The sequence below is a fragment of the Aulostomus chinensis genome, chromosome 14 (genome assembly GCF_037954235.1).
Source record: "Aulostomus chinensis isolate RoL2024-O1b breed Wild chromosome 14, RoL_Achi_v1.0, whole genome shotgun sequence".
NCBI lineage: Eukaryota > Metazoa > Chordata > Actinopteri > Syngnathiformes > Aulostomidae > Aulostomus > Aulostomus chinensis.
In genome coordinates, this window is record NC_141333.1 from 2,835,322 (window position 1) to 2,862,746 (window position 27,425).

General features: G+C 47.5%; 4 protein-coding genes across 16 annotated transcripts; 2 read left to right on the top strand and 2 right to left on the bottom strand.

Moving 5' to 3' along the window:
* On the bottom strand, positions 1-18,753 carry bmb (brambleberry). 6 transcript variants are annotated; one of them, XM_086225257.1, is made up of 14 exons: positions 18,665-18,753; positions 10,831-13,408; positions 4,291-4,550; positions 3,455-3,583; positions 3,194-3,379; positions 2,885-3,107; positions 2,579-2,695; positions 2,312-2,491; positions 1,866-2,072; positions 1,630-1,777; positions 1,408-1,469; positions 581-687; positions 390-511; positions 1-305 (listed from the first exon to the last, which is right to left on the bottom strand). In XM_086225257.1, exons 2-14 carry the CDS (start codon positions 10,892-10,894, stop codon positions 176-178), a joined length of 1,935 nt encoding a protein of 644 aa, XP_086081383.1. In that variant the 5' UTR covers positions 10,895-13,408; positions 18,665-18,753; the 3' UTR covers positions 1-175. The 6 variants fall into 6 exon arrangements, with proteins under 6 accessions (XP_086081383.1, XP_086081384.1, XP_086081385.1 ...); XM_086225258.1 differs by lacking the exons at positions 10,831-13,408; positions 18,665-18,753 and adding an exon at positions 5,730-5,868; XM_086225259.1 differs by lacking the exons at positions 10,831-13,408; positions 18,665-18,753 and adding an exon at positions 5,697-5,783.
* pycr3 (pyrroline-5-carboxylate reductase 3) lies at positions 4,875-11,672 on the top strand. 5 transcript variants are annotated; one of them, XM_086225265.1, is made up of 8 exons: positions 5,661-6,555; positions 6,913-7,407; positions 8,931-9,024; positions 9,107-9,171; positions 9,599-9,778; positions 9,862-10,074; positions 10,246-10,338; positions 10,859-11,672. In XM_086225265.1, the coding sequence occupies exons 2-8, from the start codon at positions 6,961-6,963 to the stop codon at positions 11,063-11,065; spliced, it is 1,299 nt and encodes a 432-aa protein (XP_086081391.1). In that variant the 5' UTR covers positions 5,661-6,555; positions 6,913-6,960; the 3' UTR covers positions 11,066-11,672. The 5 variants fall into 5 exon arrangements, with proteins under 5 accessions (XP_086081392.1, XP_086081391.1, XP_086081393.1 ...); XM_086225266.1 differs by lacking the exons at positions 5,661-6,555; positions 6,913-7,407 and adding an exon at positions 4,875-4,941; XM_086225267.1 differs by lacking the exon at positions 6,913-7,407 and having other exon boundaries at positions 5,662-6,555.
* Positions 12,466-21,095, top strand: eef1db (eukaryotic translation elongation factor 1 delta b (guanine nucleotide exchange protein)). 4 transcript variants are annotated; one of them, XM_086225253.1, is made up of 9 exons: positions 14,142-14,299; positions 16,336-17,531; positions 17,970-18,084; positions 18,691-18,762; positions 19,540-19,624; positions 20,187-20,299; positions 20,388-20,591; positions 20,679-20,873; positions 20,966-21,095. In XM_086225253.1, exons 2-9 carry the CDS (start codon positions 16,336-16,338, stop codon positions 21,002-21,004), a joined length of 2,019 nt encoding a protein of 672 aa, XP_086081379.1. In that variant the 5' UTR covers positions 14,142-14,299; the 3' UTR covers positions 21,005-21,095. The 4 variants fall into 4 exon arrangements, with proteins under 4 accessions (XP_086081381.1, XP_086081382.1, XP_086081379.1 ...); XM_086225255.1 differs by lacking the exons at positions 14,142-14,299; positions 16,336-17,531 and adding an exon at positions 12,466-12,620; XM_086225256.1 differs by lacking the exons at positions 14,142-14,299; positions 16,336-17,531 and adding an exon at positions 12,513-12,556.
* Positions 19,203-27,352, bottom strand: LOC147249446 (E3 ubiquitin-protein ligase TRIM65-like). The gene is made up of 9 exons (XM_086225263.1): positions 27,238-27,352; positions 25,767-26,134; positions 25,310-25,405; positions 24,446-24,679; positions 23,991-24,150; positions 23,821-23,862; positions 22,593-22,649; positions 22,227-22,465; positions 19,203-21,960 (listed from the first exon to the last, which is right to left on the bottom strand). The coding sequence occupies exons 2-9, from the start codon at positions 26,127-26,129 to the stop codon at positions 21,655-21,657; spliced, it is 1,497 nt and encodes a 498-aa protein (XP_086081389.1). The 5' UTR covers positions 26,130-26,134; positions 27,238-27,352; the 3' UTR covers positions 19,203-21,654.
* Positions 27,353-27,425: the final 73 nt, after the last annotated feature.

Genomic DNA, 27,425 nt, shown 5'->3' on the forward strand with positions numbered 1-27,425 from the left:
AATAAATACTTTATTAACTTAAACAGTTAAATTTGAAAAAAACAACAACAAATGTTAAACTGAGCTCGTTTTTGCAAACGTCTTCATGGCGTGAGAGCGCAAATTAACTAAGGCAGTAAAACCAAGTAAGAGTTTTTGTAGAGAAATCGACGGCGGTCTAAAAACAGAGTGCATTTCAGTAGTGGTTGTAGGAGGTGAGCCCCCCCTCGTGGACTCGGCAGTACTCTTGTCCGAGCACAGCTCTTTTCTTACACGCCTTCCCTGTCTTTGTTGTAGCGTTGCACAGTTGACGACCTGACAGAGAGCTGAGAACAACCAGTATAATCATTTAAAGAGCGGGGACGTACGTGTTCATGGTCTGGGTGTCATTTCAAGCACGAAACACTGACCTGTTGCTGACGACTGATGGAGTAGGACTCGCACTCCGGGAGTCGTTCACAAAATCCCGCGAGTCATTCACAGAATCAAAACCTCCCCCCCGGGTCCTTGGAGGGATGTCATCAATCAGAGCCTGAAGAGACACCGACCAACCGTCATTCATGGAAGACTACAAAGGTTTGTAGTCGCTCTGTGTGCTCACCGCTGAAATAAACGGCTGGGGGGTGAACCTGGGCGTGGAGTGACTGGGTGTCTCAACGGATGATGCTTTCCTTCGAAGGGGAGTCGCTACACGCATACCTGGAGCACCTGGAGACATATGACAACAGACCCATGTTGAGTGGCTGGAAGCAGGACTTTCAGAACCAGGACCGCTTCCCTTAAACTAGCAGCCTTCGGGTGTTTGGGAGGAAGTCAGGAACTTGGACGAAGAAGCAGGTCTTCAGCCGCTCTGGAAGCGTTTGGGACCTCCTGACTGGAAGAGATTCCACATGGAGCAAAAACACCATGGCTGCCACATGTCTGAGGCATCATTTTGCGGGGAAATTATTCACATCGTGCCTCCAACAGCTTTTTTTTTTTTGGCCTATTACAGGCTCATTATCAGCATCTTAAATTAGACTGTCATTTGGATTTTTGTCACAAATGACATTTCGGTACAATGGCTCGGGCGCTGCAGGAATTAGATAACGTACAGTAAAAAAAAATACATATGTAAAGTAAAAAAAAAAAAAAAGCTAAAATAAACCCTTTTGTATAAAAAGACTGGTAGGATGCTGTATTGCACAGAGAACTTTCTTATATACAAATAAAAATAAAAAATTAAAAAAAAAGGATACAGGAAAATACATGCAACTCATCATTGTTCCTGAAAAGTACCAGCATCATCCTTGGAGTGCAAGGACCAGCCGGCAGTTTCCTGGAATCATTTTAGTCCCTGAATCAGTTGGTCAAACAAACTGGAAGACCTCCAGTAAAACATGATGCCTCACTGGATTCGTTCCACTGCTAGAAAGGTAAAAACCCCACCTGATATGAAGGTGTCCTGGTTCAACTGGTCCTCCTGCTCAATCAGGTCATCCTTCTCATCCCTGGGGATGAATATTTTTAGAGAAACCACAGTAAACATTCTAAAAATGGCCGACAAAAACATCATCCCTGTGGCGCTGTAGCGTTTGAATTTGCTGAATGATGCAACCAACCTTGAAGTGCTTGAACGCTGGGGGCGAAGCTTTGTGGAGTAGCGCTCACCTCTGTGGGGTGGAGGACCGTGGATAAGAGTCGCAGGATGAAACGCTCTTCTGTGGCTCGATGATGTCACACGGGGCCAGTGGCAGTGGCGCGGCCGGTTTTACCCAGATCTGCGAATACGTCCGCAACTGATTCACAAACCAGTGAGCTACGGACGTGATGAAAACGAAGTCACAACCATGAAAAGACGTGAACGTGTAAAAATGCTGTGCTGGTACGCAGCTTCAGCTTTGTACCCAGAGAGAGGAGGAGCAGCAGCACGCTGAGGCTCGTGAGATCCAGCGAGGGCTGCTGGTTGAGCTCGGCGACTGCATTCAGGGGCACGGTGAGCAGCAGCATCGCCCGAGAGAAGACAGAACACCGCAGGAACGACTGGAGGACGGCAAACAGCACAAAGTAGCTGGTGTGTGCGATGCAGGTCCACATGGCGGTCAGGCTTAAACCTGCAATCACCAGGAGGAACGTGGAGACAGAGAACCATGCTGGAAGAGATTCATGACTATGTACGGAAGCAGAGGATGGTCATACTGGGAGAAGGGAAAAAGAAGGACTCGTTTCTTGTGATTAGTTAGTTGAGTTTGTAGCCGACAGCCACCAGACTTGGCTTCCTCTCTGTACGACTGAGTGGGGGCGCTGTTGTGTCCTGTGTTGAGCAAAAACATCGTAGGGGGGCCTAACTCACCCGCCCAGCCGAGGTAGCTCTGAATCATGTGCAGCCTCTCCTCGATGCGGCTCTGCATGGTATCCAGGTAGTGCAGCATGACGCCCAGTGTTCCGTTCATACGCTCCAGTTTGCCCATCAGGTCAGAGTAGTACTGGGAGGTCTGGTCCTGGTACTGCAGAAACTCCAACATGCTGTGGTCTGACCACACACACAGAGGGCAAACAGAACTCTCATGAACTGTAACTCAACAGTGACGGAAGCAATCTTTGTTCACAAGATTCGTACCCATCCTTTGATAGATGTCCTGAGCCTGGTGTCGGACGTCGGCCAGGTCTTGAACGATGGCCCTGTGGCTGTCCTGCACCTCCGAGCCCTGCGCCTGGAGATTCTCATGAACAATCTCTTAAGGAAGACAGGCAGAACGGAAGATATTATTTCCCATTCCTAGACTATTAACCGGATTAAGCTTCCTAAACATCAGACACTGGGCCAGACCCGGGCTACGGTACGCTCTAGAATGCAGTGCTGCGAGGGGGCAGACGTCCAGAACAGCTGAAGAAACTCAGCTAGTTTCTGAACAGCGGTTCTCACCCATTCTTGTTGTGATGCCCTGGATGAGCTGGGCCACCAGCTCCTGCCCAGAGGCGATCAGAGCCTTCTCCTGACTCAGACGTTCCAGGTTGTCCCTCAGCGAGCCCTCCATTTGCTCCTGGCCCTCATGCAGCTTCACCTGCTGGCTCTGCAGAGCACTGTGGCCCTCCAGCAGCTTGTCCAGCGAGGCTGTGGTCAGCTCCCTGAGCTCCAACTGGCCGTCCTGTAGGGACACGCCACCGAAGCCCCATCAGGCCAACAGGGACTTGGGATCAGACCAACACTGTTCTGTTGATGTGAAGACTTTACCTTCAGGTCTTTCATGGCCTCCAGCTGGCTGGTGGCGGTGGAGATGAGGGTGTTGACTGTGTGCTCTGCCCTGCGCCTGAAGAGCTGCTGACGGGTTGCGTAGCACACGGCACGCGCTCTGTTGCTCACTATGTGGTAGGCGTTCCATGTGTCGGAATCCATGTCTGCTGTACAATCTTTGAGACTCTAAAATGTTAAAATGAGATCAACTGAAGCCCTTGTCAACATTTTGAGTTTTCACACAAATATCCCCCAGCTCACCATCTCGTCAGAGCACGGGTAGGTCCTGCGCCCCTCGACCTCCGCCTGGCAGTTCAACAGCTCAACTCCCAGCTTTGCCAGTTGCACCTCTGAGAGTGTGTCACAGCTGGCTTTCAGCCGGGCAACGACCTGTGGTGGAGGACAACACGCCCCTATGACTGACAAGCCTGTGGAGGTGTAGCGCTGACATTGTGGCACAAAGCTCTGAGGAACGCGACCACATGCGACTTTAATGTAAAGAACAAAGTAAACCGTGAACAAAACAGTAAACAGGCAAAATTACTTTTTTTTTCTGTGTCGGTGAACCAAGATGGATCCTGAGAACAAGCTGTTGGAGGTGGAACTCCCTCTTATGACAGTTGCTAAGTGGCACGTTTAATATTTTGCCAACTCAAAACAATATAATCTTGCGTCTCATCAAGATTTTCCAAGTATTATCGGATCAAATTATGACGGACAATTCATGTCGCAGGGGCTGTGACGGTTGCATCTTTTGAGGCTTCCAGTTAATCGTTTGAATCTTGTCTGATTCGGACCAAACAGCGTCTTTTGAGGAGATCCTGCCGTGAGTTCATGAGAAGCGACACTTGGAAACCACAAACCAAGCTCCTTAGAAAGTTAGCTACCAGCTAGCTCGCCCTGAGGTTCGCGTTTCACGTCGCGAGGGGAACTTTGACACAACTGAAATTATCGCTCAATGGCAAACGTGTGATTCAGGTAAACTTCCAGGCTGTGAAAAGAAAGGATTCGTGGGGGAGTTCAACTGGTTCAACGTTGATGGTTTCCACCTCCAAACCCAACATACGGCTCCTTCAGAGCTCCTGAGGGTCTCCTACCCTGTAATGGCAGCTGTCCAGGGGACTGAGCTCCAGCTGCTTCGATTCAGCCAGAAACTTCTCATCAGCTGTGGCCATTTCAAACTGAGCATCTTTTGCTAGGAGGGCTGGAGGTGTGGCTGCAGGTGGAGGTGGCGAGGCTGCTGGCGGGGTCTCTGCCCTCCTCAGCCACTCAAACAGCCCACTGACCTCAGGACTCTGACTGACCAGCATGCCGAGCAGCAGGAAGCTGAGGCGGTGGCGCGGGAGACGACCCATGTCTGGAAAAACACCACAATCACAGTGCACGTTGAGGCCAAATTACTTTTTTTGGTTTTTACTTGTTTCTAATAGAATCAAGCAAACAGTTTATCAATACGTCATTCAGCAGAAGGTTACTCGGGAAATATTTTAAAGTTGTAATCATTTTTCTAAATTCAAAGTAGATTTTCTAGTATTTTCCTCCATCATATCTCATACGGAATTCAATATCAATCTGATTGCAGCAGGCGGAGCTCTGACACGGCGCAGTGACGATAGATGGACAAATGAGGGCGAGAGAACATCAGACATCAGATGTACCGACACATACCATGGACGGACGGGAGAGCAGCAGAAAAAACCCCCACAAAAAATATGAATGATATCATCAAAACAATCCAGGCCCACTCCGTGAGTTTTACTTTAATCCCTGAGTGTGAGACTAAGATTAAAACCGCAACTTTCGAATTATACAATTCAACGGTCGGTGCGTGGATGGTGATGGGAGCCCAGCGAGGTTTTGCCCAGGCATGTCTGCTCCCTGCGCCTGCAGCAGCCGGGAGGCTCAGCCGAGCTGCTCTCAGAAACTCGACACTCAACAGAGCATAAGAACAGCGCCCGAGTGTGTGAGGAGGTCTACCTGCTGCTCGCTCGAGTGTGTGAGGAGGTCTACCTGCTGCTCGCCCGAGTGTGTGAGGAGGTCTACCTGCTGCTCGCTCGAGTGTGTGAGGAGGTCTACCTGCTGCTCGCCCGAGTGTGTGAGGAGGTCTACCTGCTGCTCGCCCGAGTGTGTGAGGAGGTCTACCTGCTGCTCGCTCGAGTGTGTGAGGAGGTCTACCTGCTGCTCGCTCGAGTGTGTGAGGAGGTCTACCTGCTGCTCGCTCGAGTGTGTGAGGAGGTCTACCTGCTGCTCGCCCGAGTGTGTGAGGAGGTCTACCTGCTGCTCGCCCGAGTGTGTGAGGAGGTCTACCTGCTGCTCGCTCGAGTGTGTGAGGAGGTCTACCTGCTGCTCGCCCGTGTGTGAGGAGGTCTACCTGCTGCTCGCCCGAGTGTGTGAGGAGGTCTACCTGCTGCTCGCCCGAGTGTGTGAGTAGGTCTACCTGCTGCTCGCCCGAGTGTGTGAGGAGGTCTACCTGCTGCTCGCCCGAGTGTGTGAGGAGGTCTACCTGCTGCTCGCCCGAGTGTGTGAGTAGGTCTACCTGCTGCTCGATCTCTCAGGAAGGCGTCTGAGCCGTCCTGGAGGGAAGCTGGCTGTCGCTCTCACAGCTGATGGAAATAATTAATTGTTATGGCCGCCTCCTCTCAGCCCCTCTGTACGAGCCCTCAACCAATGGAATTACTCGCATTTTTTTTTGTTTGGGGGGCAAGAGGGGTGGCGCGAGGGTGTGCTCGATTCGTCACACGAGCTGACCCGGAGGAGAGGAGCGCACCGCTCCTTACGGATGCAAAGTCCGACATTATAAGAGAAGTAGTAGAAGGAAGAAAGAGCCATAGAAATACTTGCAAACAGGAACGACACAAAATACAAATACATGTTTTACAACCCGGGACAAACCCGGAGATGGAGGAAGGGTACAGATGTTGCACACACGAGCTCACACCCAGCCGAACTCCACCTGAATTCGTCATCAATTACTCTGGAAAACAATGCGCTCCAAGTCATTTTCAATCTTCTTCATCTCTGGAAATCATGTAGGCGACTTCAAAAATGGAGACAACACTTTGGGGAGACGAGGCATTTTTTGCTGAAGAGTGAATTCCAACTTCAATAATAATAATAATGATGATGATCAAAAATCAATTCTAAGAAGTGGGTTTAAACCAAACTAAATTTGCTGAGTGTCGCCCACCCAAACAGCGGTGAAAGCAAATCGAACCCACCTCCAGCTCACTGACAGCGCAGCACAGCTGGTTGGTTTGTCGATGCTCCGGCGACCGAGACCAGACAACCAGTTCATATTTCACCGCAGATTGACTTTTACCAAACGTTGGACATCGGCGAAAAAACCCGAGTAGAACGACCAGGTGAATGAGCATGTTAGGACGCGATTTAAGCCGCTGTTTCTCCGGCATCAGCCTGGCAGCGTGTTTGTGTCACTCCGTGATACTTCATGGTTGTCCAGTCAACACGTGCATTGTATTTCTAATCTAATCTCTTCTGGATTATATTCTAGTTGTTCTAGCTAGGTGCAGGAGGGGAGCGAGATTTACACCACTGTTGTCTTTTAAATAGCTGGGTTTTTTTTAAACAGTGTTACTGGTTCATTACACGCGGGCCAAAGAGAGCTACGGGTCCAGCTAGCAACAACCTGCTATGTCAAACATGCTAGCATCTAAATAGCAACCTAGCCCTGGCTGTCAAATCTCTCCTTGTGCTCTTAGCCGTGAGCTAGCTCGCTAGCTGGCTGGCTCGGCTGCGGTGCCACAGCCATGGACGACTCTGGCATCAAGAAGCAGAACTGGGATGTGAAGGAGACGGAATTGTTTCTTGAAATCCTGAAAGAGCTGGACATGAAGAAGTGCTTGGACGGGAGGAAAGTGAGGAACAACAAGCTGTTCAAGGTGGCGCACCGGAGGATGACGGCGGCCGGCTACCACAGATCCGTGGACCAGTTAAAGTTCCGCTGGAAACTTCTCAAAAGTGCGTACTACAAGTGTAAACGCGACCCCGGCTCCCGGGTCCCGATCAAAATCCAGGGTTGGTGGCGGTATGAAAAGACAATGATCGCGATAATGGAGTCCAGACATTCCCTGGTGGGAGCTGGGGTCAACTCCGACAGGAACGATGATGTTACAGAGGACTCGGATGGGGAGGCGTCGATGCTGCATTGGCCCCAGCCCTGCCCGGACATTCCCACCCAGAACCTGGATCTCATTGTAGGGATGATACTCAGCGTGGCTGAATGAGTGCACCTGCCTGGTTCACTGGTTCATGCATTCATTGAACAAGTGTGCATACTTTGCATTTAACTCGGGTTTTCCTTTTCTGTTTACACGCAGTTGCCAGGTTATTAGGTGGTGCTAATACTTAAAAGTAACCTTTCAAATGTTTTGCAGTGGATTGCTGCTGTATTTATTTTTGGAGGCTATGGTTTGTGGCACTGTCAGTGCATGAAGTCATTATTTATATCAAAGTAGTGCACAAACTAGCCTCCAAAATCACAACCAAGTTCAACATTCCACAACAACACCAGGATGCACCACCAAGGTGGTGTTACACAGGGTCGGCTTGTGGGCTGTTGGGATGGTGGTTCCTGGTCTGGGGGGCTGCAGACCCCTGTCGGCTGATGCTGGTCTTTGCTTTCTCATTGTAAACTCTGAAAATAAATGCAACAAAATATCCTGTTCAGGTAAAATTTGCTTTCTTAGTCGAAGGAAAGTCCTGCATTGTTGTTGACATGAGGTTTTGTTGAGGCTCGGAACAAAGCTACACAGAAGAGTAGCATGACAGTGTGTACTTTTGTGGCGAGGGCGGGGCTTCCGCGTCAACGTCACCGATGTGCATAGTCGAACCGTCGGAGGGCTTATGTTGGGCCGTCCCACTTTTGAGTCCATTCAGTGGCATCATGGGGGAGCAGAACACCACCAGCAGCCCCCACCCGCGGGCCCCCAAAGTGTGGGAATTCTTCATCCAGAGACCGAACCACGTGGTGCTCTGTATACTGTGCAAGTCGGAAATGGCGTATCACAGCAGCACGTCGGTGATGCACGAACACCTTAAGAGGAAACACGCCACAGATCTCAGTGCCACGACAACCACAATCATCTCGAAACACAGTAGTGTGTAGTGTTTCGAGGATTCACAGGGTTGCTGCGTTGGGTCTCGCTCCTCTCCTAATAAACTGGCAACTGCTGAGTGTGAACTGTCTGTTGACTGGGTTGCGTCTTTCAAGTGATCAATGTGAGTAACGGGCCTGCTGACCCGTTTCTCTGCTTTCTGCTCTGGCCGAATCTGCAGCTATGAGACAAAAAAACAAAACAAAAACAACCCAAGAAATGGGCTCTCTAGCCATAAATGGGGCAGGGGGAGAAATCTGCTTCCTGACCGATGTCAAGCAGGCTTGAACACCACGATCAGAGTCCTTGCAGTCATCAGGTTTCATGTCTGCATGACAACCGGTCCGTCTGTTTATCTCTTGCCAAATGTGAACGCTGTCAATTAAGATATATTTAACAGGTCATTTGGGAAAATTTTAAATGAAACGTAGGACAAGAATAAAATATTGCTTTTATGATTCATCACATGTATGTTCTTCCTGTGACATGTATGTCATGCATGATTTGTTCAATGAATGACCATCAAAGTAGAAACTCTGCCTGTACTTCATGTGCATCGGTCCGATGAAGGTTCTCTGCCGTTCTTCTTGAAGGTGCTTAACTTCTGATCTTGCTTCTTCCAGATCAAAATGGAACCTGAGGTAGACTTGCAGCTGAAGATTGGTTTCATCGGGGCCGGTAACATGGCATTCGGAATTGCAAAAGGCATTTTAGCCGGTGAGTTAGGAGAGTGGATTGGACCGGAGAGGGAGGTTTTCATCAAAGGTGTTATTGTTCTTATTGTATGATGCCGTTACAGGAAATGTTCCTCCTGGAAATGTGAAAGTCAGCGCGCCGTCCGCCCGGAACCTGGCCCGCTTTCAGGTAGGTGGATGTTTGCCTGGCAACATCTGTCGTGGTCACAGCAGTTGTGATATGAGAGGAATGCTTGTGACAGTCTCATTCTCAGCAAACCTCATTGAAGTAGGATTTTGTTGTCACCGCCTTTACTCACATTTATCCCGTCTTACATATTAAAACGTTCGGTGGTTCCATCCTGACTTTATAAATACTGGGGTGTTGTGAACTGAAAGAATTGAATTTAGTCAATAAAAGATTATGTTCAGATTATGGCGCTCGATGTAAAGGTGTCTAACCTCTCTTGAATACTCGGCCATCAAACCCAATCTTTTGGGCTTGGATCTGAACCCAAAATAAAGCACCAGAAGATGTTTTTAACATTTCCTGCTCCAGAATGAGGATTGGGAAGGCGCACGTGTGGGTCACTTACTTTTCCTCCACTGGCTGTCAGGAGCTGGGCATCGCTGTCACTCACTCCAACACAGAGGTGGTGTGTGGCGCTGACGTGGTCTTTGTGGCCGTCAAACCTCACCTGGTTCCGCAGGTTCTCACTGAGGTTTCACAACACGTCACCAACGGACACACGATTGTGTCAGTGGCAGCTGGAGTAACGCTGGCAACATTAGAGGAGGTGAGCATTCCGGCCCACGCGACCTTTGACCCAAATGTAGATTCAATGATTATCATGTTGTGTATTTCTCGCTCCTTTCCAAGCTCCTCCCAGGGAATTCGGTTGTTGTCCGGCTGATGCCAAATCTCCCGTGTGTGGTTCAGGAGGGGGCTCTCCTCTTTGCCCGGGGGTCCCGTGCAAAGCAGGAGGATGGAGCCCGGCTGCGCTCCTTGTTGCATCGCTGTGGGCTGGTAGAGGAGGGTCCTGAGGCCTGGATCGACATCCACACGGGTCTGAGCGGGAGTGGAGTTGCTTTTGTGAGTGTGTTTCGAGACGAGTCGCCCAAAATTCTCAGTACAAAGAAGACGGCTTGTACTTCAGCATGAATCAGCAGCACCTTGTTGACTGCACGATGAAGCCTGAACTGTTCAGTCCACTGCATGGATTGTTCACTCCTTGATTGCGATTGATGTGACTTCTCTCTGCAGGTGTATCTGTTTGCTGAGGCGCTGGCAGAAGGAGCTGTTAAAATGGGCATGCCCAGTGCTCTGGCCCACAGCATCGCCTCACAGACCATTCTGGTGAGTGTCACACTGCCCACCAACAGCAGCTTGAGCACTGGCAGCATCTGTCTTCTGCACCTCCGTCCGCTGCTCCTTAGTGCCAAACATCAGCACACGTCTGTTTCCCACTGCTCACAGAGAACTCGGTTAAATCAGTTGGAACACAGCCTAACTTGTCAACATTACTTATCTCTCACCAACCAATCAGGACCTGAAATATCAGCATGATCAATAATGGCAGAGGGGAGACTGATCCCAGCTGACTGCCTGGTTATTGGAGGCCTTGTTGAGAGTTGCTGCTAGCATGCAGGTTTTCTGTCCGCTTACCTTCCTCACATGATGAACGTGATGTTTACGCTAAAGAATGCATCCATGATGCATGTAGCCAAGCATCACTTGAGAGAATCAATCTGAACAGGAGGTGAAAAACGCGTGATGGAAGCGGGCTCTTATTTCTCTGTAGCAAAATCAGCTTTGTTTAAAAAAAAAAAAAGAAAAAGTGTTGTTTACCTTGGATTTTGCAAATTGTCTGTTGCAGGGTGCTGGTCGATTGCTGCGGGATTCGGGGAAGCATCCGGCTCAGCTTCGTTCTGAGGTCTGCACCCCTGGTGGGACAACCATCTATGGACTACACACTCTGGAACAGGGAGGGTTAAGGGCGTCGACCATGAGCGCAGTGGAGTCTGCCACCGAGAGAGCCAGGGAGCTGGGGAGGAAGTCGGGAGCAGCGGGCAGCAGGAAATGACAGCTGCTGGTTGCCTTTCAAATCACTCTGAGAAGATCGAGATACTTTTGCTGAATGGAGCAAATCAGGACGAGATGCATTCCCCAAAATATAGTTTCTGCTTCTTTGTCACATCTGACCAAAAGGATCTGATGTGAGGCTGAAGTTACTTGTCTTTCCCTCAACACTGACCGACAGGTAAATGAGATCATCTTGATCCCGTGATGTACATTTGAGTGCACAAGTGTGTGGAAAGATACAACACACACACACACACACACACACACACTGATGAAGGCGAAGGTGATCAACATGGAGCCTGTTGATGTAAATTTAGAAGAAGCTCACTTAAACATCCAAATTTGAATAATGCCTTACATGCCTTCAATGGATTCTTAGGTTTATTCTTCAGAACTGAGTAGAAATATGCTGACATGGTGATGGGAATTCAAGTCTAGCATGTAGCATTTGGCCTGGTTGAGGACTGATCGTGCTCGTGCAGCTGTACTCTGGTGATGGTTTCTGTCCTATCTAGCTGCTACCTTTGTGTAGAACATCATTTTTCATTAATTATTTCCGATCTTTGATGCCAAGTGTGTTCCATTGGTTTTCATAAATTCTTGTGTGAACTGGATGTCTGCGCAGTGATTTATTTCTGTTCATTTCATTGAAAGACACGACTGACCTGAGTAGGAGTGATCATTGCAGAAAGACTTCAAAAAAGGGGGTCATGGAGCAAATAAATCAAGACTGACAAGAGAAAACTGCAAAATGGCCACTGGAATGAGCCAATTCCTCTAAGACAGATTCACGAGAAACTGAACAACATCCTCAAAGGGAGATCAACTCAACAGTTTTATTATTCTGACCTATGCTAATGTGGGTTTTTGTTGTATCAGCACATGTAACTTGTGGTTAATTTAGATACAGATTTTTTTCCAGGTTTGTTTGCATGTGTAAGCAGACACTTCCAAGAAGGCGCAGTCCTGTGGAAGTTCCTTAAATGTGTGGGAAGGTCACAGAGTTTTATTTGTAAAAGTCTGAGTGGCAAAATTACATAGAGCCAGAGCTCCGTTTACCAAGAAACATCATGTGACCCAATCACAAACAACTCAAGGCATCTTCCATGTATTTTTAAATTACACAAATATATATTAAAACCCGGGATGGGAAAATATCCTCTCTAGATGCATCATCAATAAAAATGATCAGCAACAGCAGAAAAATAATTCAATACAGACAGACATTTGCATATCTGGATAAAAATGGTGGATTTAGAATCACATCAGCACTGAAAACTTCCTGAACATTTTCCCTAAATAAGCTGATTGAATACATTATTTATTCATGACTTGCCTGAGCTTCTTTGACCCCCTCAACGATGATAATTAACGCCGGATATTATGACGTTAATCATTTATAACCCCCTTCCCCCCCATCCTCAAAGACCGCACGAGGACCGGCGCAGCGTCTTGCTTCCTCCCTCCTCTTCCTCCTTTCCGTTGAGTCACGGTAGGCGAAACGCACGTTTTATCCACCGGCCTTCCTTCACACCGACAGGACTGAGAACACAGCAGTAAGTAATGGCAACCCTGGCTGACAGATGGGGCTTTTAGCCGGGCTTCGTTTTAGGGATAGCCGCCGACATAAAGGAGCAGTCAGTGGTTTACCGACAAGAGGGACTTCGCTAGTATCGGCCAGCTAACGGCTAGCGGAGGAGGCTAGCGCTAGCGCGGACCGGACACCGGCTTCAATGGCCGGCCGTTCATTGCATATTATTACTAGCATTAACAGATGAAGGCTTGGGTGTCACGTTGTGAAACAGCCGGCGTCACCGCGGTGTTGGCTTTTCTCGGCGGGGTCTGGTCGTAGATGATGAACGATGCTAACGTGAAGGTTAGCAGGGCGCACCGTGAGGTGGTGACAGCTCAGCCCAGCCTCTCGCCTCCCTCTCCGTGGATGAACAAGATCCCGATCGACGGGCTCTTCTTCATTCCAGAGAATTTACGTCCGAGTGTGAAGCCCTTCAACGTGACCTGTTCTCCCACTGAAGCGGAGTTTTCACCGGAGGACTTTGACAGGAACGTTGCCGCGCGAAGGAAGCTTATAATATGAAAGACATTTAAAAAAAAAAAAAACCACCGTGACGGTTACGTGGGTATTTCAGTTGGGCTCTCGTGCTCTCCCTGTCACGTACGTGGAACGTAACAGACGAGTGAAGGTGGCGGTTACTCACCCCGTCCATCAGCAGCCTTCTCCTCCTTTCATTCAGAGGGGTTACCTGAGGTCACCAGATCACCACGGTGGTGGATGCCCTGATCAGCTCGCTCACAGCCGTCATTAGTGACCCACAGTCGGGAGATCCTAATCACAAATCAGACGTATCACATGGATCCCCAGGGGGGAATTAGTCACATGTCTACGTAAATAGAGAATTAAATGTATCTGTGTGTAAAATGGCAACATAATTTAACAGGAGTGTCGAACAACCAGAAGCACATGAAAAAAAAAGTACCTTCAACTGAAATTATATTTTGTGGGCAAAGTATTGTCATAGTACCAATATCATGAGTTACTCTTTTCCCCACACCTTCATTTCTGTGAATACTAATGATGATAATTAAAAAAAAAAATCACCACAGCTTAGATTGGGTGTTAATCCTCCTCTTAAAACAGACCCTCCTGCCTCGTCGTGGATCGACTCTTCTATTGTCTGTCTGGATAAATACAAATTTGGCCAAAAAAACAAACAATTGTATCATAAATATGTAGCTTGGCAGGGTGGCTCCTTGGTGAAGTTTTCATTCAGACACTGTAAAAAACAAGAAGCCCTTTCTATGTGATGATAATGGAGCAGTAAATCAAGTCCCCGGTAGCTGATCTTTGATACGGGAAATTAAAAAGATTTGACTGAAAAGGTTTGGGACACATCCACATTGTTTGACGGGTGGTTTTAGAAAATCACGTTCATCATTCAAGACTAAATTAAGACTGGCCTTTATTTATTTATTTTTTAAGTATTTTTTTAACACAAAGCTTCTCTCCCCCTCATGCATTCAGACTTTGGCGAGTGAGTACTGTGACTGTGGCGCTGCTTTTTGTACACATTTCTAGTCTCCAGTGTTGGTTAAGTTGATTTTTGCAAGGTGGTGATGATTGAATTTTGTTTCTCATGGCTTGCGGTTAACTGGATGAAAAGAACATTGAGAATTTGCTGCTTAGACTCATTTCAGCTCTGTACCTTTACTGAGGAAGGTGAGTTAAGAGCCTCATTCCTTTTTCTTTTTTCTTTTTTTACTTGACAGCAGGAAATGAATTCTCAGATAAACTCCAAATTTACTTCCCAGAGGTGTTTTTCTTGTGCGAACCTCCACATTAAACACGAAGGGAAAACATTTCCTGTGTTGAAAGATATGATGTGGCGTGCTTGATTTCTTTGGAGCAAAATCTCAGTAGCAGTTGATTGGTTTCATCGCCTGCATGAGCATGTTGGTGCTTGGACGGATCCAGGACTGTCAGCATGGGACTTATGTGAATCCACTGGCGTTGGGACAGTCTCCACCCCTTCTGTTTGTCCGCTGCATTTGTTGTCGTTGCGTTTGAGTCTTGTTTTTTTTAGGTTTGGTGAACAACTCACCATATGCACACACAGCTGATGTGTTCTTATGATTTTTTTTTTTAAAGTTTGACTCGGAAATTCTTCAGCTTGGTTCGTGAGTCATTTTCCTGAAAAAATTTGTTATCTTTAAGGTTTGAAATGAACACTTCTAAGTTTTGCTCATCAATTTTGGTTTTCGTTGTCTTGGATAGACAGAAACCATCCACGGGTTTGTAAAGGCTGTGGTTTGGAGTTCGTAATCCAGGTAGATGAAGTTCCTGGGTTGTCAAAATGTTACTGAGGTCTTGCTAAAATTGCAAAACAGTTTTAAAAACTTTTTTGTGACGCAGCAGAAAGCTGGCATTTGTATGTTCCTGGCTTCACTCAGTCTTGACTCCCTGCCATGCATTGGGCGCTCCCAGTTTGTTAGCAAGTCTTATGAAACACTGGGAGTGACTTCTTGTAGGACTGACACAAAAGCAGATCTCATTCACTGAGCATTCTGGTAAATCTGTATGGTTTTTCAACTCCCCGCATGCTGCTTGACTGTGTGCTTGTGTTCGGCTGGTCGTAAACTGCATGCAACATTTGATTTCCAAATGAAACTAAATCTGACACTCGAGCAGTTTCTCACAGAATCTGTCACACAAACTGAAGTTGCCCTTTCACACATGTTGCTAAGAGCAGGAGGTCATCAGGTTCAGACACATTGTCTTACTGGAAATATTCATTTGCATGGTGAGGTGCTGCCTGGTTGGAGCACGCAGACAGAAGTCGGTTGGTTGGTTCTTACTCGTCCCTGAATTTTTCTGCTAACTTTGTGTTCAACCCAGGTTTGTCAAACAGGTGTCTGAATTGAAATAGTACATGAAATGTCCTGCATTGTATCAGTTAGCACAGAATTGCTGTATCGTGAAGTGATCGCTATCGTGGGCAAAGTATCCTTTTCCCAACCCTGCATGGATATGGCCAGTGGAGTTTATTTTGGGTCGGTCCCCCACACACTCAGCCTTGATGTTATAAATAGTCACAGAGTATCAGTTTGGTGTGAATCTGCACACTAAAATAATAATGTGTCGCAAAACCACAGAATGAATGATAGCCTACTAACCTTGTCCAAAGCATCTGCCCCGTCCTCCAGTTATTTTGGAGGGATTAGGAAAACATAAGTTTCTGAATCTGACCATCAGGCCAATTCAAAATTGTGACTGTCCTCTTTTCAAAGGACCCTTCTTCCTCCTCCTCAGGAAACAACCTGAAGAACAACAAAATGGAAACTTCTTGTCCCACTTCTCAGACCTCAAAATAAACATGAAGGCCTTCCTCACAGCTCAGCACAACAGCTTGTTGTCTGCTGGTTCTTTGGAAACGACAACATGCCGTTATGCTGTGGCTGGGATATCTGCTCAGATGGTACACACGTCTCAGAGTGCAGCGATAGAACCTCACTAGAGCAGCCAGCCTCTGGAAGCAGTAATTATATATTTGGCTGGTTGAAGCCCGTTTAATGTCTCGCTGACTCAGACATTACTCCCACACAAAGCTCCTCTGGGTAAATTCATATTTGCAGTGCATGTGTGAAAGGAGCCCAATGGATTTATCCCTCTGTGTCTGAATGTTTTTGTCTCTTGAACTAATCCAAAAGCCTGTACCTGTTGTTCTCTTTTTTTTTTCTTCCTGCAACGGATCAAAGATGTCTAAGAAGATCCCCCAGTGCTCAGCAGATTCGTTGGATCATGATATTCCTTCAAGCCGTAGTCAGGTGGATTGTTCCGCCAACATAGTCATGGGATGTAGAAGCAAAACCAAATCAAACCAGAGAAACGGAGAAACCACGTCATCCTCTCCAGAGAGCAGCAGCTTGAATGGAGATGCAAAGCGAAGTAGAAAAAGCCGCCACCGCAATAAACACGCATCCAATCCCGAGGAGCACGTTGGGGCCAACAATGATTTGCCGAACGCCCGAGCTGGGCTGGTTGGCCTGCAGTCCGAGTGTGCGAATGTGTGGTTTGAGCGCAGCATGTATGAGCGAGCAGAGAGTCTCTACCAGCGCTGGTTGGCGAGCTCCTCCAACGGGACAGCCAAACTGAATGGGTCACCTCCAGCCCCAAACTCTCCGTCTGCTGTGGCTCCAGCCCCCTCAGGACTAGCATGCCACCACAGTGATCGGGTGGCTTGCCACCATCTTGTACAAGACGTCTGGGTGAACAAGACTAACTTTGACCAAGCTGAACATCGCTTTGTTGAAGGATCCCTGCAGCCATCCGTTCCAAACTTTCTGGACCTCCCATCTCCGTCTCAGCCCTCCATCCCACCCAGAACACCAGATGAAGGATATCAGTCTCAAGTCCCGACTCCTGCGACCCCTGTCATCCAGCAGGCAGCTCTTACACCAACTATTTGCCAGTCGATTAATGGACTGCCTCGCATTTCGGTAGAGCTGCTTCGAGCTGTATGGCTGGAGAAACCACTGTACGATCGTGCCGAAGCCGCCTTCTACCAAAACCTGTACGGCAACAATTCATCTAAACGACCCAGCTGCACTTCCACCTCCAGGAGTAGTGACCACCCTCAAAGCCTTGTAGAAGAGGAGGAGGAAGAAGAGGAGGAGGTGGTGGTGGAGGAAAAACGAGTGGTCCTTCAAGGCAAAGCGGAAGTCTTCCATGCACTACACCCGATCCAGGAGGAGGAGGAGCCAACCGAGACTCAGGAAAAAGAAGGATCAGGAGTCTGTTACTTCCTTCACCCAGACAGTGAACGTGTGTGGCTGGATAAGTGGCGCTATGACGCCGCAGAGAACCGTTACCATGGTAACCGTGGGGATGAATCTCCGGTGAAGAAGGGTCGGAGGCCAGGAGTGGATGCCTCCCCTGCCCCACTGAGGGACAAGTATGACCAAACCAGGAGAATGGAGCCACTTCAGGCGTTTCAGTTCCTCTTTCGTTGTCTTTATAGCCGCATCCTGTATTAAACCATCATTTGTGCGTGAATGTTTGTGTTCATCTTGTTTTCTTTTTTGTCATTCATCTTGGCTCATTCCTGATTTCTTTGTCTGGGTATGATTTACATGAATGAGATCATTGTTGAGTTTTGCCAGATTCATTTCATTTATGGTTTCTTTTTTGTGGTGGGGTGATGTTCCTGTGGGGGGGCAGATAAAATAATGGCATGCATTTGAAAATGTAGCTATTATATCAAATGTACTGAACCAAAGTTACTTAGAGTCCAATTCATAGAAGCATTATTAGAAATACAGATCTGTCTCTTTTCCCTGACCTCCTGTGTCTTGTTCATACATCCCTCTCTTGTCCTTCCTCTCTTCTGTAGCAAGATGAGCACCAACGACTTCCTGGCCCAGGAGAAGATCTGGTTTGAGAAACCTCGCTATGATGAGGCAGAGAGGCGCTTCTATGAACACATGAATGGCTGCTCACATGCACAGGTACACACGGCTTCAAGTCTTCAGTTCACATGAATTTGCCCTCAATGTTGTCGGTGTTTGAAGAACCAGTCGGTTGGATTTAGTGACATCTAGTGATGAAGTTGCAGGTTGCAGCTTCCCTTTCTAAACCTATAGAAGACTCGACTACTACTCTCTTCAGAAGCTAAGCTCACAACCTCAGTCACTCTAAAACTAATACTTAATAACTGCTTTCATTTTCTTGTTTTCTGCAGTTGTCTGTCTTGATCACTTTGTCTTGCTTAGTTTGATTTTCACCTCTTGACAAGTACAGGTCCATGCTACTAAATTGAAGTTGCCCCTTCGCTTTCTGGGGCTTAAATATTTAACCTCAGCCAATAAAGCACTTTAATCCCTTTTATTTTGAATCTGTTTCTTCCACCTGCTGCTTTTACGTTTTCTGTGTAGAAATTGTGTTGCAGCACACAGTCAGTGTTGATAATAAAAGATAATGGCAAATGAAAATGAGAAGCCCAAATCCACAGAATGCAGTGCTTGAAACTAAATCAGGGTCACAAGCCCATTTTACTTTGAACTTAGATGCACAGTACTGTGTTCTGACCTTGACCTCTGTTCATCTTCTTGCAGGACGTGGGAGCAAACTCCATTCTGCAAGACATAGCTCGGGCCCGGGAGAACATCCAGAAGTCCCTGGCAGGAGTAAGTACAGTATGAATGAAGAACGATGTGGAATGCAGTGATAGAAATACTTTATTTCTCTTTCCTGGTTACAACTTTCCACTATTCAGGCTGCAATTTGTAGTGACTTCTAAAGAAACTTTGTTACGATTGATCGACAACTTTAGAAGTAAACTCAGTATAGAAAGAGAACCTGGAAGCAGCAGCAGCCCAGCCTGGAGCGGTGGAGCTTGAGCCCATTCATGCTGTTACTCTACCAGCTGGGACCTCTGCCACCATGCTATGACCTGGTTATGGCCCAGCCTGCCTGGATCTCTGGTGTATCTGCAGTGGGCTCATAGCCAGAAAGATGTCCCCCCCCCCCCATCTTCATTGGTCTTGTTCCTCCCTCCCCCTGGTTTTCATACCTGAACTGCCCTCCTCCCCCCAGCTGAAGATGACACTGTGTAAGCAAGGGCCTGCTCACCCCTCTCACAGCCAACAGTCCCTCCTTGTAAGTGCTGTTTTGACTTGTGTGAGACTCACATGTCCCGAGTCTGGGACGCATGTTCATACCGGGCCTGAGCCAGACCTCGGTGATGGTCAGAATCCTGCCTTGCTGTTGGCTTTGTGGTGTGGAGTGTTTTTAGTTGTAGCTGCTTTGGTGTTTACATCTCCGTCAGGGCTCATCGCCATCTGTCGATGCTGTGTGATGGAAGCCACCGGCCGTGTGTGGTGTGTTGGCGTCCAGGCTGGCGTGTGGTGAAGGCACTGATGCTGCGCTCTCTCAACTTGCGTTTCTGTGTTTGTACTGTTCAGAGCACCAGCAGCAACTCCGGCGACCAGGGAGAACTGATCTCCCGCATCAAGAGCCTGGAACTGGAGAACCATAGCTTACACAAAGGTAGGCCGGACAAATCAAGCTGTCCCTTGCTTTCTTTCTTCTCCACCAGGGTTCCAGTGACATTATGATTCAGTTTGTCATATGAGTTCGAAATAACTCATCTTTTAATGCCTCCACAATGTGTGACTGTCACAGGGACGCCACCCTTTGATTACTGAAATATTTTTACGTAATTTCATCCCAAATGTACCAAATCTGAGGGAATTCCCCCACAGCTCCTGAGAGGTGTCAGTGAGAATGGGACGAACACCTCCCTTACTGGTCGCCAGTGTGGATGCATAGATGATCAACATGTTGATTCCAACTTCTTCTACTCAACCCAAACCCTTCCGTACATACTTTAAGACTGAACATTATCATTAAAAAAGTCTTTATTTTATTTGGATGTCGAATTGACAAAATAAGTTCTTAACGCCTTAAATAATGAAAAAACAGGACAAATTAAAAGTGGCCTTTGAATTGTAAAATCAAGCATTTTTGTGCTGGTGGTTCTGTTTTCCCATCACAGCATTTTCCTACAGTGGTGTGTTGCTAAGCGTTGTGTTCGGTTCTGGTTCTGTAGTGGTGGACAGCTTGAGAGCGGCACTTTCTAAACTGGAATGTCGAGTAGCAGTTCTGGAGAAATCGCCTGCAGCTGTAGCGCCGGCTCCAGTGCCTTCAGTCCCCGTCACAAACGTCAGTTTCACACAGCGCATGGACACTCAGCCATGTTCGTTCTGTCGTAGCTGCAGACGGTCACCGCTGTTGTTTTTACTCCGATCAGGGAACTACTATTGTCCCACAGAAGGCCAGCTCCCCGGTTCAAGAGGAGGAGGATGATGAGGACGATGATATTGACTTGTTTGGTAGTGATGAAGATGAAGAGGCAGAGAAACTCAAAGAGCAGAGACTGAAAGAGTATGCAGAGAGGAAGGCCAAGAAACCCGGAGTCATCGCCAAGTCCTCCATCTTACTGGATGTTAAACCTGTAGGTTCTGCTGGTTTTACAGAGGAAACATGTCAACTTTGAGCCTGAAACATTTTTGTCTGATCAAGTGTGTGAACCTCTGTTCAGTGGGACGATGAAACGGACATGGTGAAGCTGGAGGAGTGCGTGCGCTCGGTGCAAGCAGACGGCCTGTTATGGGGGACATCCAAACTGGTTCCTGTGGGTTACGGTATCAAGAAGCTCCAGATTGCATGTGTGGTGGAGGATGACAAGGTGGGAACAGACATGCTGGAGGAAGAGATCACTAAGTTTGAAGACTACGTAAGATAGTTCCGTCCCACACACACACACACGCTGCTCAAAATCTTGGTTTCAGTAACCGACTCCAGTTTCTGCCTCTGGTTTTGTTTCAGGTTCAGAGTGTCGACGTAGCAGCGTTCAATAAGATTTGAATCCAGTGTGTCTTCCTGTCTGTCGTCATGCCTTGTTCCTCTGCTGATTGTGTCAACGGTTAATACGAATAAAAACAAACTCTTGCACTGACGCCCGTCTCGTGAATCATGAGGCGAATGTCCCGCCTCTGACCAGCAGGGAGTGGGAGTGTGCTACTGGACCTCAATGCACAAACACAAATACTACAAAATCATTTCATCTAGAAATGGAGTGGAAAGACCGAACATCTCCATGACAGTCATGGCTTCACGCATCATTATGATTTTCTTTATAATTTAAGGACACACAATTAACCAATTGACATTTATACCTAATTATGACAATGCAACAAACTACTGACAACTGTGGAAATGACTGCATCTCAGTTTTGGATGAAACGTAATATTTTTAATTCAAACTAATGTCACATATTAATACTAGACTGGACAATCAGACATCTGTTTTTATGCTTCCTGATTTCAAATGCTGAAGAAATATTGGGGATTTCTACAGAGAGACCAACACTTTCTATCCATCATGCACATCAAAACCAGAACTTCATATCTATGTGGCATTGTTGTGGAGACAGTTTGGTCATTGTTGTCACTACTGAGATTAGCTGGACTCCTGTGACTTCCAGAGCCGCCTGAAAACATTCCAACTTACCGACCTACTGCACTCCGTCCACACACAAGCGGACAGCAGACTGGGCTCCGAGCCACACTGCAGGATACAGCGGTTGGCTGAACGCTGTCTCCACTTCGTGCAGGAGTTGGACTCCGCTGGGTGTAACTGTGTAGAAGCAGAGCAGTCCTGCGTCGTGGTCCAGGAAAATCCCGATCCTGCGGGTCTTTGTGCCGGAGGGAACCGTTACCGGCTGCTGCTTGTTACCATGGATGAAGGCGGCGGAGGAGCTGCTGCATTGAAGGCACCAGGACAGAGTGTTGTGGCCCAGCCTGCTGTCATTGGACGACCCCTGAACACATCAGCAGATTACTAGGTTATGCATCAAAGTCATTAGTAGTTACATAATCTGATGGATTTATACATCTTGAAATACTTGATGATCGGATGTTATGATTGTTTTTCTCAACTTAACCTGACCACTTTGTACAAATATTTTAGGGTCTAAATAACTTAAATAAAGTGAAACACACAGTCGCAACAATCTGCTCCCACAAATGCAGCTGGTTTCAACGCAGAACCACAGATAAAGAGAACAGAAGAGAACAAATGAAGAACCTTTCTTTTGATGCTCTCATAGGTGACTCCCAGCGCCACCTGCTGGCCATCCCACTCACTCTCCCAGTAACAGCGTCCTCGCAGCCCCTCTCTGCACAGCACCTGACCCCAGCTGTCAAACCGGTCTGGGTGGTCCGGATATGACTGCAGCTCTCCAGTTCGACTGACCGTTCGGTTCTGCTCGGTCAGTTTCAGCTCCCTGTGGGCCGAGAACGGGTCCAAAGAGAGAGGACAGAAATCTGCAACACACACACACACACACACACACACACACACACACACACACACACACACACACACAGATTCATGAGTGAGACGGAGGAGCTGCAAGTGTAAACTGCTGGCTGTGAACCTGCTGCCACTCACGCTGAAGGAGGTCGTCTCTGTCGTCCAACCTCGGAATGTTTGAAGGATCAAACTTCTCTGTCGTTGTGAAAACAGAAAAATGATCATTGAACTTTTAGAGGAACAAAAGTATAAAAAAAAAAAAAAATCACCAAAAATCTCAGACGGGAATCTAAACGAACCGTCTGAACATGAGGACAGGAATGAGCTCGAGTTTGATTGACAAATATGAATCAAAGGTCAAAGGACGTTTGAAAGTGACCCAGTGAAAATATCTGTCAGTGCTCACAGAGCAGAGTCAGGATTGAGAATAATCTCAAGATTATAGGGAGACTTTGGAGGTGATTAAAACATGGCAGCTAGAATCTGGCAGCTGCATCTCAGAGGAAGAGCAGGGGGAGGATTGATATCAGAAATCACCAGGGAAATGTCACTCCTTCATTTGCTGCGAGGTGGACCAGTGCTGGATCCTGAGGCCTGTTGAGTCGCGACCCCCCAGATTAATCATGTTGGCCCCCGTGACCGCCACACACCCAGGGCACTCATTTACCAACAAGCAAATCACAAGTTCCAATTTGTCTCCAGTGCTTTAGACTGATTTGAATAACTGCACCATGACTTTAGTCGTGTTCCTACGCCTGTTAACAGGCCTTCGTTTAAGCACTACTTTCATCATTTTCCTTGAGCAGGTGCACTTTGACTCACACGCAATAAAATCTGTACCGAGGCAAATTAAATCTTTGTTACTGTCAAAAAATGTGGGTTTTTTTTGGTGTTTTTTTTAGACAAACAATTTGCAACCCTGAGGAACGATCCTCCAACCACACCAGGGGTCCTGACCTCTAGGCTGAAAACACCAGCATTTGAAGGTGCTCAAAGTGAAAACCCAAAGAGGAGAATGAAGTTCGCTTGCTGGCCCGTAGCGGATCCCGATACCAGCAGGAACGCATGGACTGCAGCCGTTCTGCCAGCTGTTGGCTCCTACTGAGGCTGAGTGTCTCGCTGAACATCGCTCACTTGAGCTTCAGAAGAAAGAATCAGATGAGAAGCACAACGCGGCTCCATAATGGAAGGTTTTTGTATCAAACCCTCTGGTTCACACCAGATCCTACACACCAACACACACACACACAGTCGCTGGACCCAGGCTTGTCCGTTTAAATGCAAGACATCCAAAGACATGAATGGAAATGTGAAGACGATGGGGGACGTAGGTAGAAACAACTGGGGTTGTGATGTAATGACTCACCTTTGCTCTCCTCTCGCACCTGCAGGACGCTGACATTCTTCACTGTGAAAATAGGATGTTAACCATTAGAGGGCGCCGTTCATCAGCGGATGACCACGGGAGCAAAAAAACAACCAAAACCTGTAAATATAGACTGCTGGTTAGCTGTGAGACAGACCGATGGCGCCCACCTGCAGCAGCGATGCTGGGGAACTCAGAGTGATAGAGACGCTGGAGCTGCTCATTCAGGTCGGTGATGGCGGTCCTCACGTTGCTGAAGGAGACATGTGGGCTGACAACGAGGGAGCTGGACTCTCCTGAATGGACAGGAGCGCTGAACGACTGGCACATCTAGAGCAGAGAACACAGCAGCGCTCAGCACGCCACACGGAGAAACCACAACCACCACGATCATCATCATCATGACTGGAGTGGATGTCTGACAGAACAGGCGTGACAGTCTGCGATCAGTCAGGGAAGGTTTGCAACGCCAAAAACAACCCATGACCCCTAAAACTGTCGATTATCTATTTTTTTTATGTTGATTAAAGTCTAACGAAGTAAAAACTACAGTAATAAACGGCAGTAATTCTTATCAGGGTCAACAGAAATCTACTATCTAGACATCCAGTATCTGGCCCTTCACCTGTGTGATCAGATTTTGGTCCCGGGTGTGGGACACTCTCTCCAGCTCGCCGTCCCTCCTCTTCAGCTCTGAGACGAGCTGCTCCAGACGCTGCAGCTGGTTCTCAGCGCGAGTCGCCTCAGCTTTCTCCTGAGCTCGGATCAGTTCCTTCATCTCGACGCGACGGCGCTCCACAAACTCCAGGAGCTCAGAGAAGATCCTGCTGCTGTCCTTCACCGCCGCTTTGGTCAGGCGCTGACACGGAGAGACACACGATCACGCCGATATTGAGGAGCTGAACTAGACGGCTTAATAAAGATACTGCCAGTTTCACAGGAGTCCATATTCAATATATTTCTTTGTTTTCCATTCAACTTGTAAGATTCCATGTCGGCTGCAGCCTCTCCAGACTCGCTGACAGGGAGGTGTTTGCTTTGTTTTCGTGGTGCTTTTGGTGATTTCACACATCCAAATTTGATGCCGAATGTATTTGTGAAACTGTCTTATTTTTAAACAGCAGCTGAAACTGGCTGGTTGTCATGGCAACGACACGGCCTCAGAATATATCACAGCAGAGACTCCCCCCCCCCCCCCCCCCCCCCAGCATTCTAACAGTTTGCTTTTTGTCTTTGGATCAGACTTTAGACTTTTAACTGTTTATTGCAATTGAATGTTTGATAAATTACTTGAGGCATCAATCTGTTACTGCATCACGACCCTCAACAATCTATCTCGGCCACACATATTACAGGGATTGCTGCCTTGGCGTGAACTCGTGCTTTAACCCAACAGAATAATAATAATAATAATAATGATAAACACTGAGCAGCACAAATTAAGGAGACATAAGGCAGAAGATATTGAAACCAGCTCTTTTCTACTCACAGAGAAGGAGCGGATGGTCTGCTTCAGCTGCTGTAGCTCCGACTCCTTCTCTTGGATCTGCTGTTGAAGACGTCTGCGTGTCTCCCCCAAACTCCTCTGCAAAAACAACGGGACACCACCTCCATCAGTGTGTCATGGCGCTACACTTCTCCAGGATGAATCAGCATCAGTCTACGTGGGTTAGAAGTTAATAAGACATCAAGGGACAGATGAAGTTTATCAGCAGGCCTGGTACACATTTAAATGTTGAAGACTTTTCCGTCCACGTGAGGACAATTTTCACGACCACACATTTTCTACAAAGCCATGAAAATCGATGTGGTTTAATACATTGTCGTGTTTTGAAGCTCAATATTAACCAAAGCAGGTGTTTCTAAGTCTTAACTGAAGCACATAAACTCTAAGGTTCAGGTACTTGTGAGACAAACGTCCATGACCTGCCCAACACGTTCCTCACCTCCCCGTCAGTCCTCTCAGGACGGACTGAGGACACGTCAAAGGTGGCGTGCTCAAAGCCTCGCACCCCAGCAGACCCCAGGTCATGGTACAGAGGGGGGGCCGAGGGACCATCACTCAGCTTCACAGCGCCGAGGGTGTGCATCATCTCCATCAGCAGGGTGTTCCGGCCCAGGGTGGGTCTGGGACTGAAGGTGGCTCTGCACTGGGGGCAGTTGCTGACTTGCTGCTGGTCCCAGTACTCACTCAGGCAGTTCATGCAGTAGCTGTGGCCGCAGGGGATGGTGACGGGGTCCCTGAGCAGCTCCAGACAGATGGAGCAGCTGAACTGGGCCTGATCCAGACTATGCAGGGCCCGAGCCATCGTAGCTGCAGGGCACAGACACAAACACTGGAAACACGGGCGCACCCCTCCCCTCCATGCGTTCATGAGAGTAAAAAAGTATAAGAGGGGAAAATGTGAAATAATAAAATAACTAATAAAAAGACAAAAAAGTTAGACGGCTTCAAATGATTACAAATCCAAAAAATAAAATGGTCAAAAATTAAAAAAGCAAAGAAGATTCATGTAACATTCATAGAATACAGCATGAAACCAGAGGAGACGCAGATCCCTCATTTTAGACAAACGTAGTAAATCGATACTACACACGTCCAGTGTCACACATGTTCAACCAGGAAAAGAATCCGGTTGACCTTCATGAAAAGTACTACACTCTAGTACACGACTACTCTAACCAATTAGCTCCAACTTTGCAGGCAACTTGATTTTTCTGACTTGAGCAGTAAATATTTTTTGAAGTGTTTTGCATCTTTAGTATTTTTTTTTTTTACCACGACTGAGCAGGTTAAGAATGTGAAAGTCCCTGTAGATCTGCTACATGTACAAACTCTCGTGTTTTCGAACCTCTCCTGCATGTAACAAAACAGGTTTTAGTTTTTAAAATGTGTAATGCGTGCACATCTGCAGCAAACAGGGCCGGTACTCCAGCACCGGACCCATCCACCCACCGAGCCAGCAGAGCCACACCCGTGACGGCCATAACCGCAGGATGTTCCCATCTACCAGATGGACGTCCAGCTGGAGGCTTGGAAGAAGACCCGAGGAGAGAAAATACCCTCATCGGAGTTTCCAAATCACGAAAGCTTTTCTATTTAAGGTTGTTTTTTTTAAAGGAGTTGTTTTCAAACAACTCCCGGTTTGGTTTGTTTACAACCGGTGACCAGGCAGATTCCGACAGAGCAAATAAATGTCAGAGTTGCCTTGCGAGTTGAGTCCACAGACAGAAAGTCTGACCTTGCGTGAAGAAAACTCTTAAAATATGTGTTTGGTTTGACGAATGTGCGCCTGTAAACCAACCCGCAGCGCAGCCCGTCGCTGGCTAGTTTAGCTTCGTGCCAGTTGACGCCACCCGAGAGCTCTTCGAGGGTGAAATGTAACGTTAAACAAATGTCAGACACTTGTCACTTACCTGTAAATTATTTGGAGTTATATCTTATTCTCCGGCGTCAATGTACGAACCGCAAAGTCTGAGGGAGGCAGCGAGGAAGAAGACCGACGGAGTTTACCGCCCTCTTGTGGCAGACTGCAGAACCGCAGCGGGGCCGACAGAAAGCAAACCGTGTTCTGCAGCTCAATCCAGGAAATGTAGATTTAAAT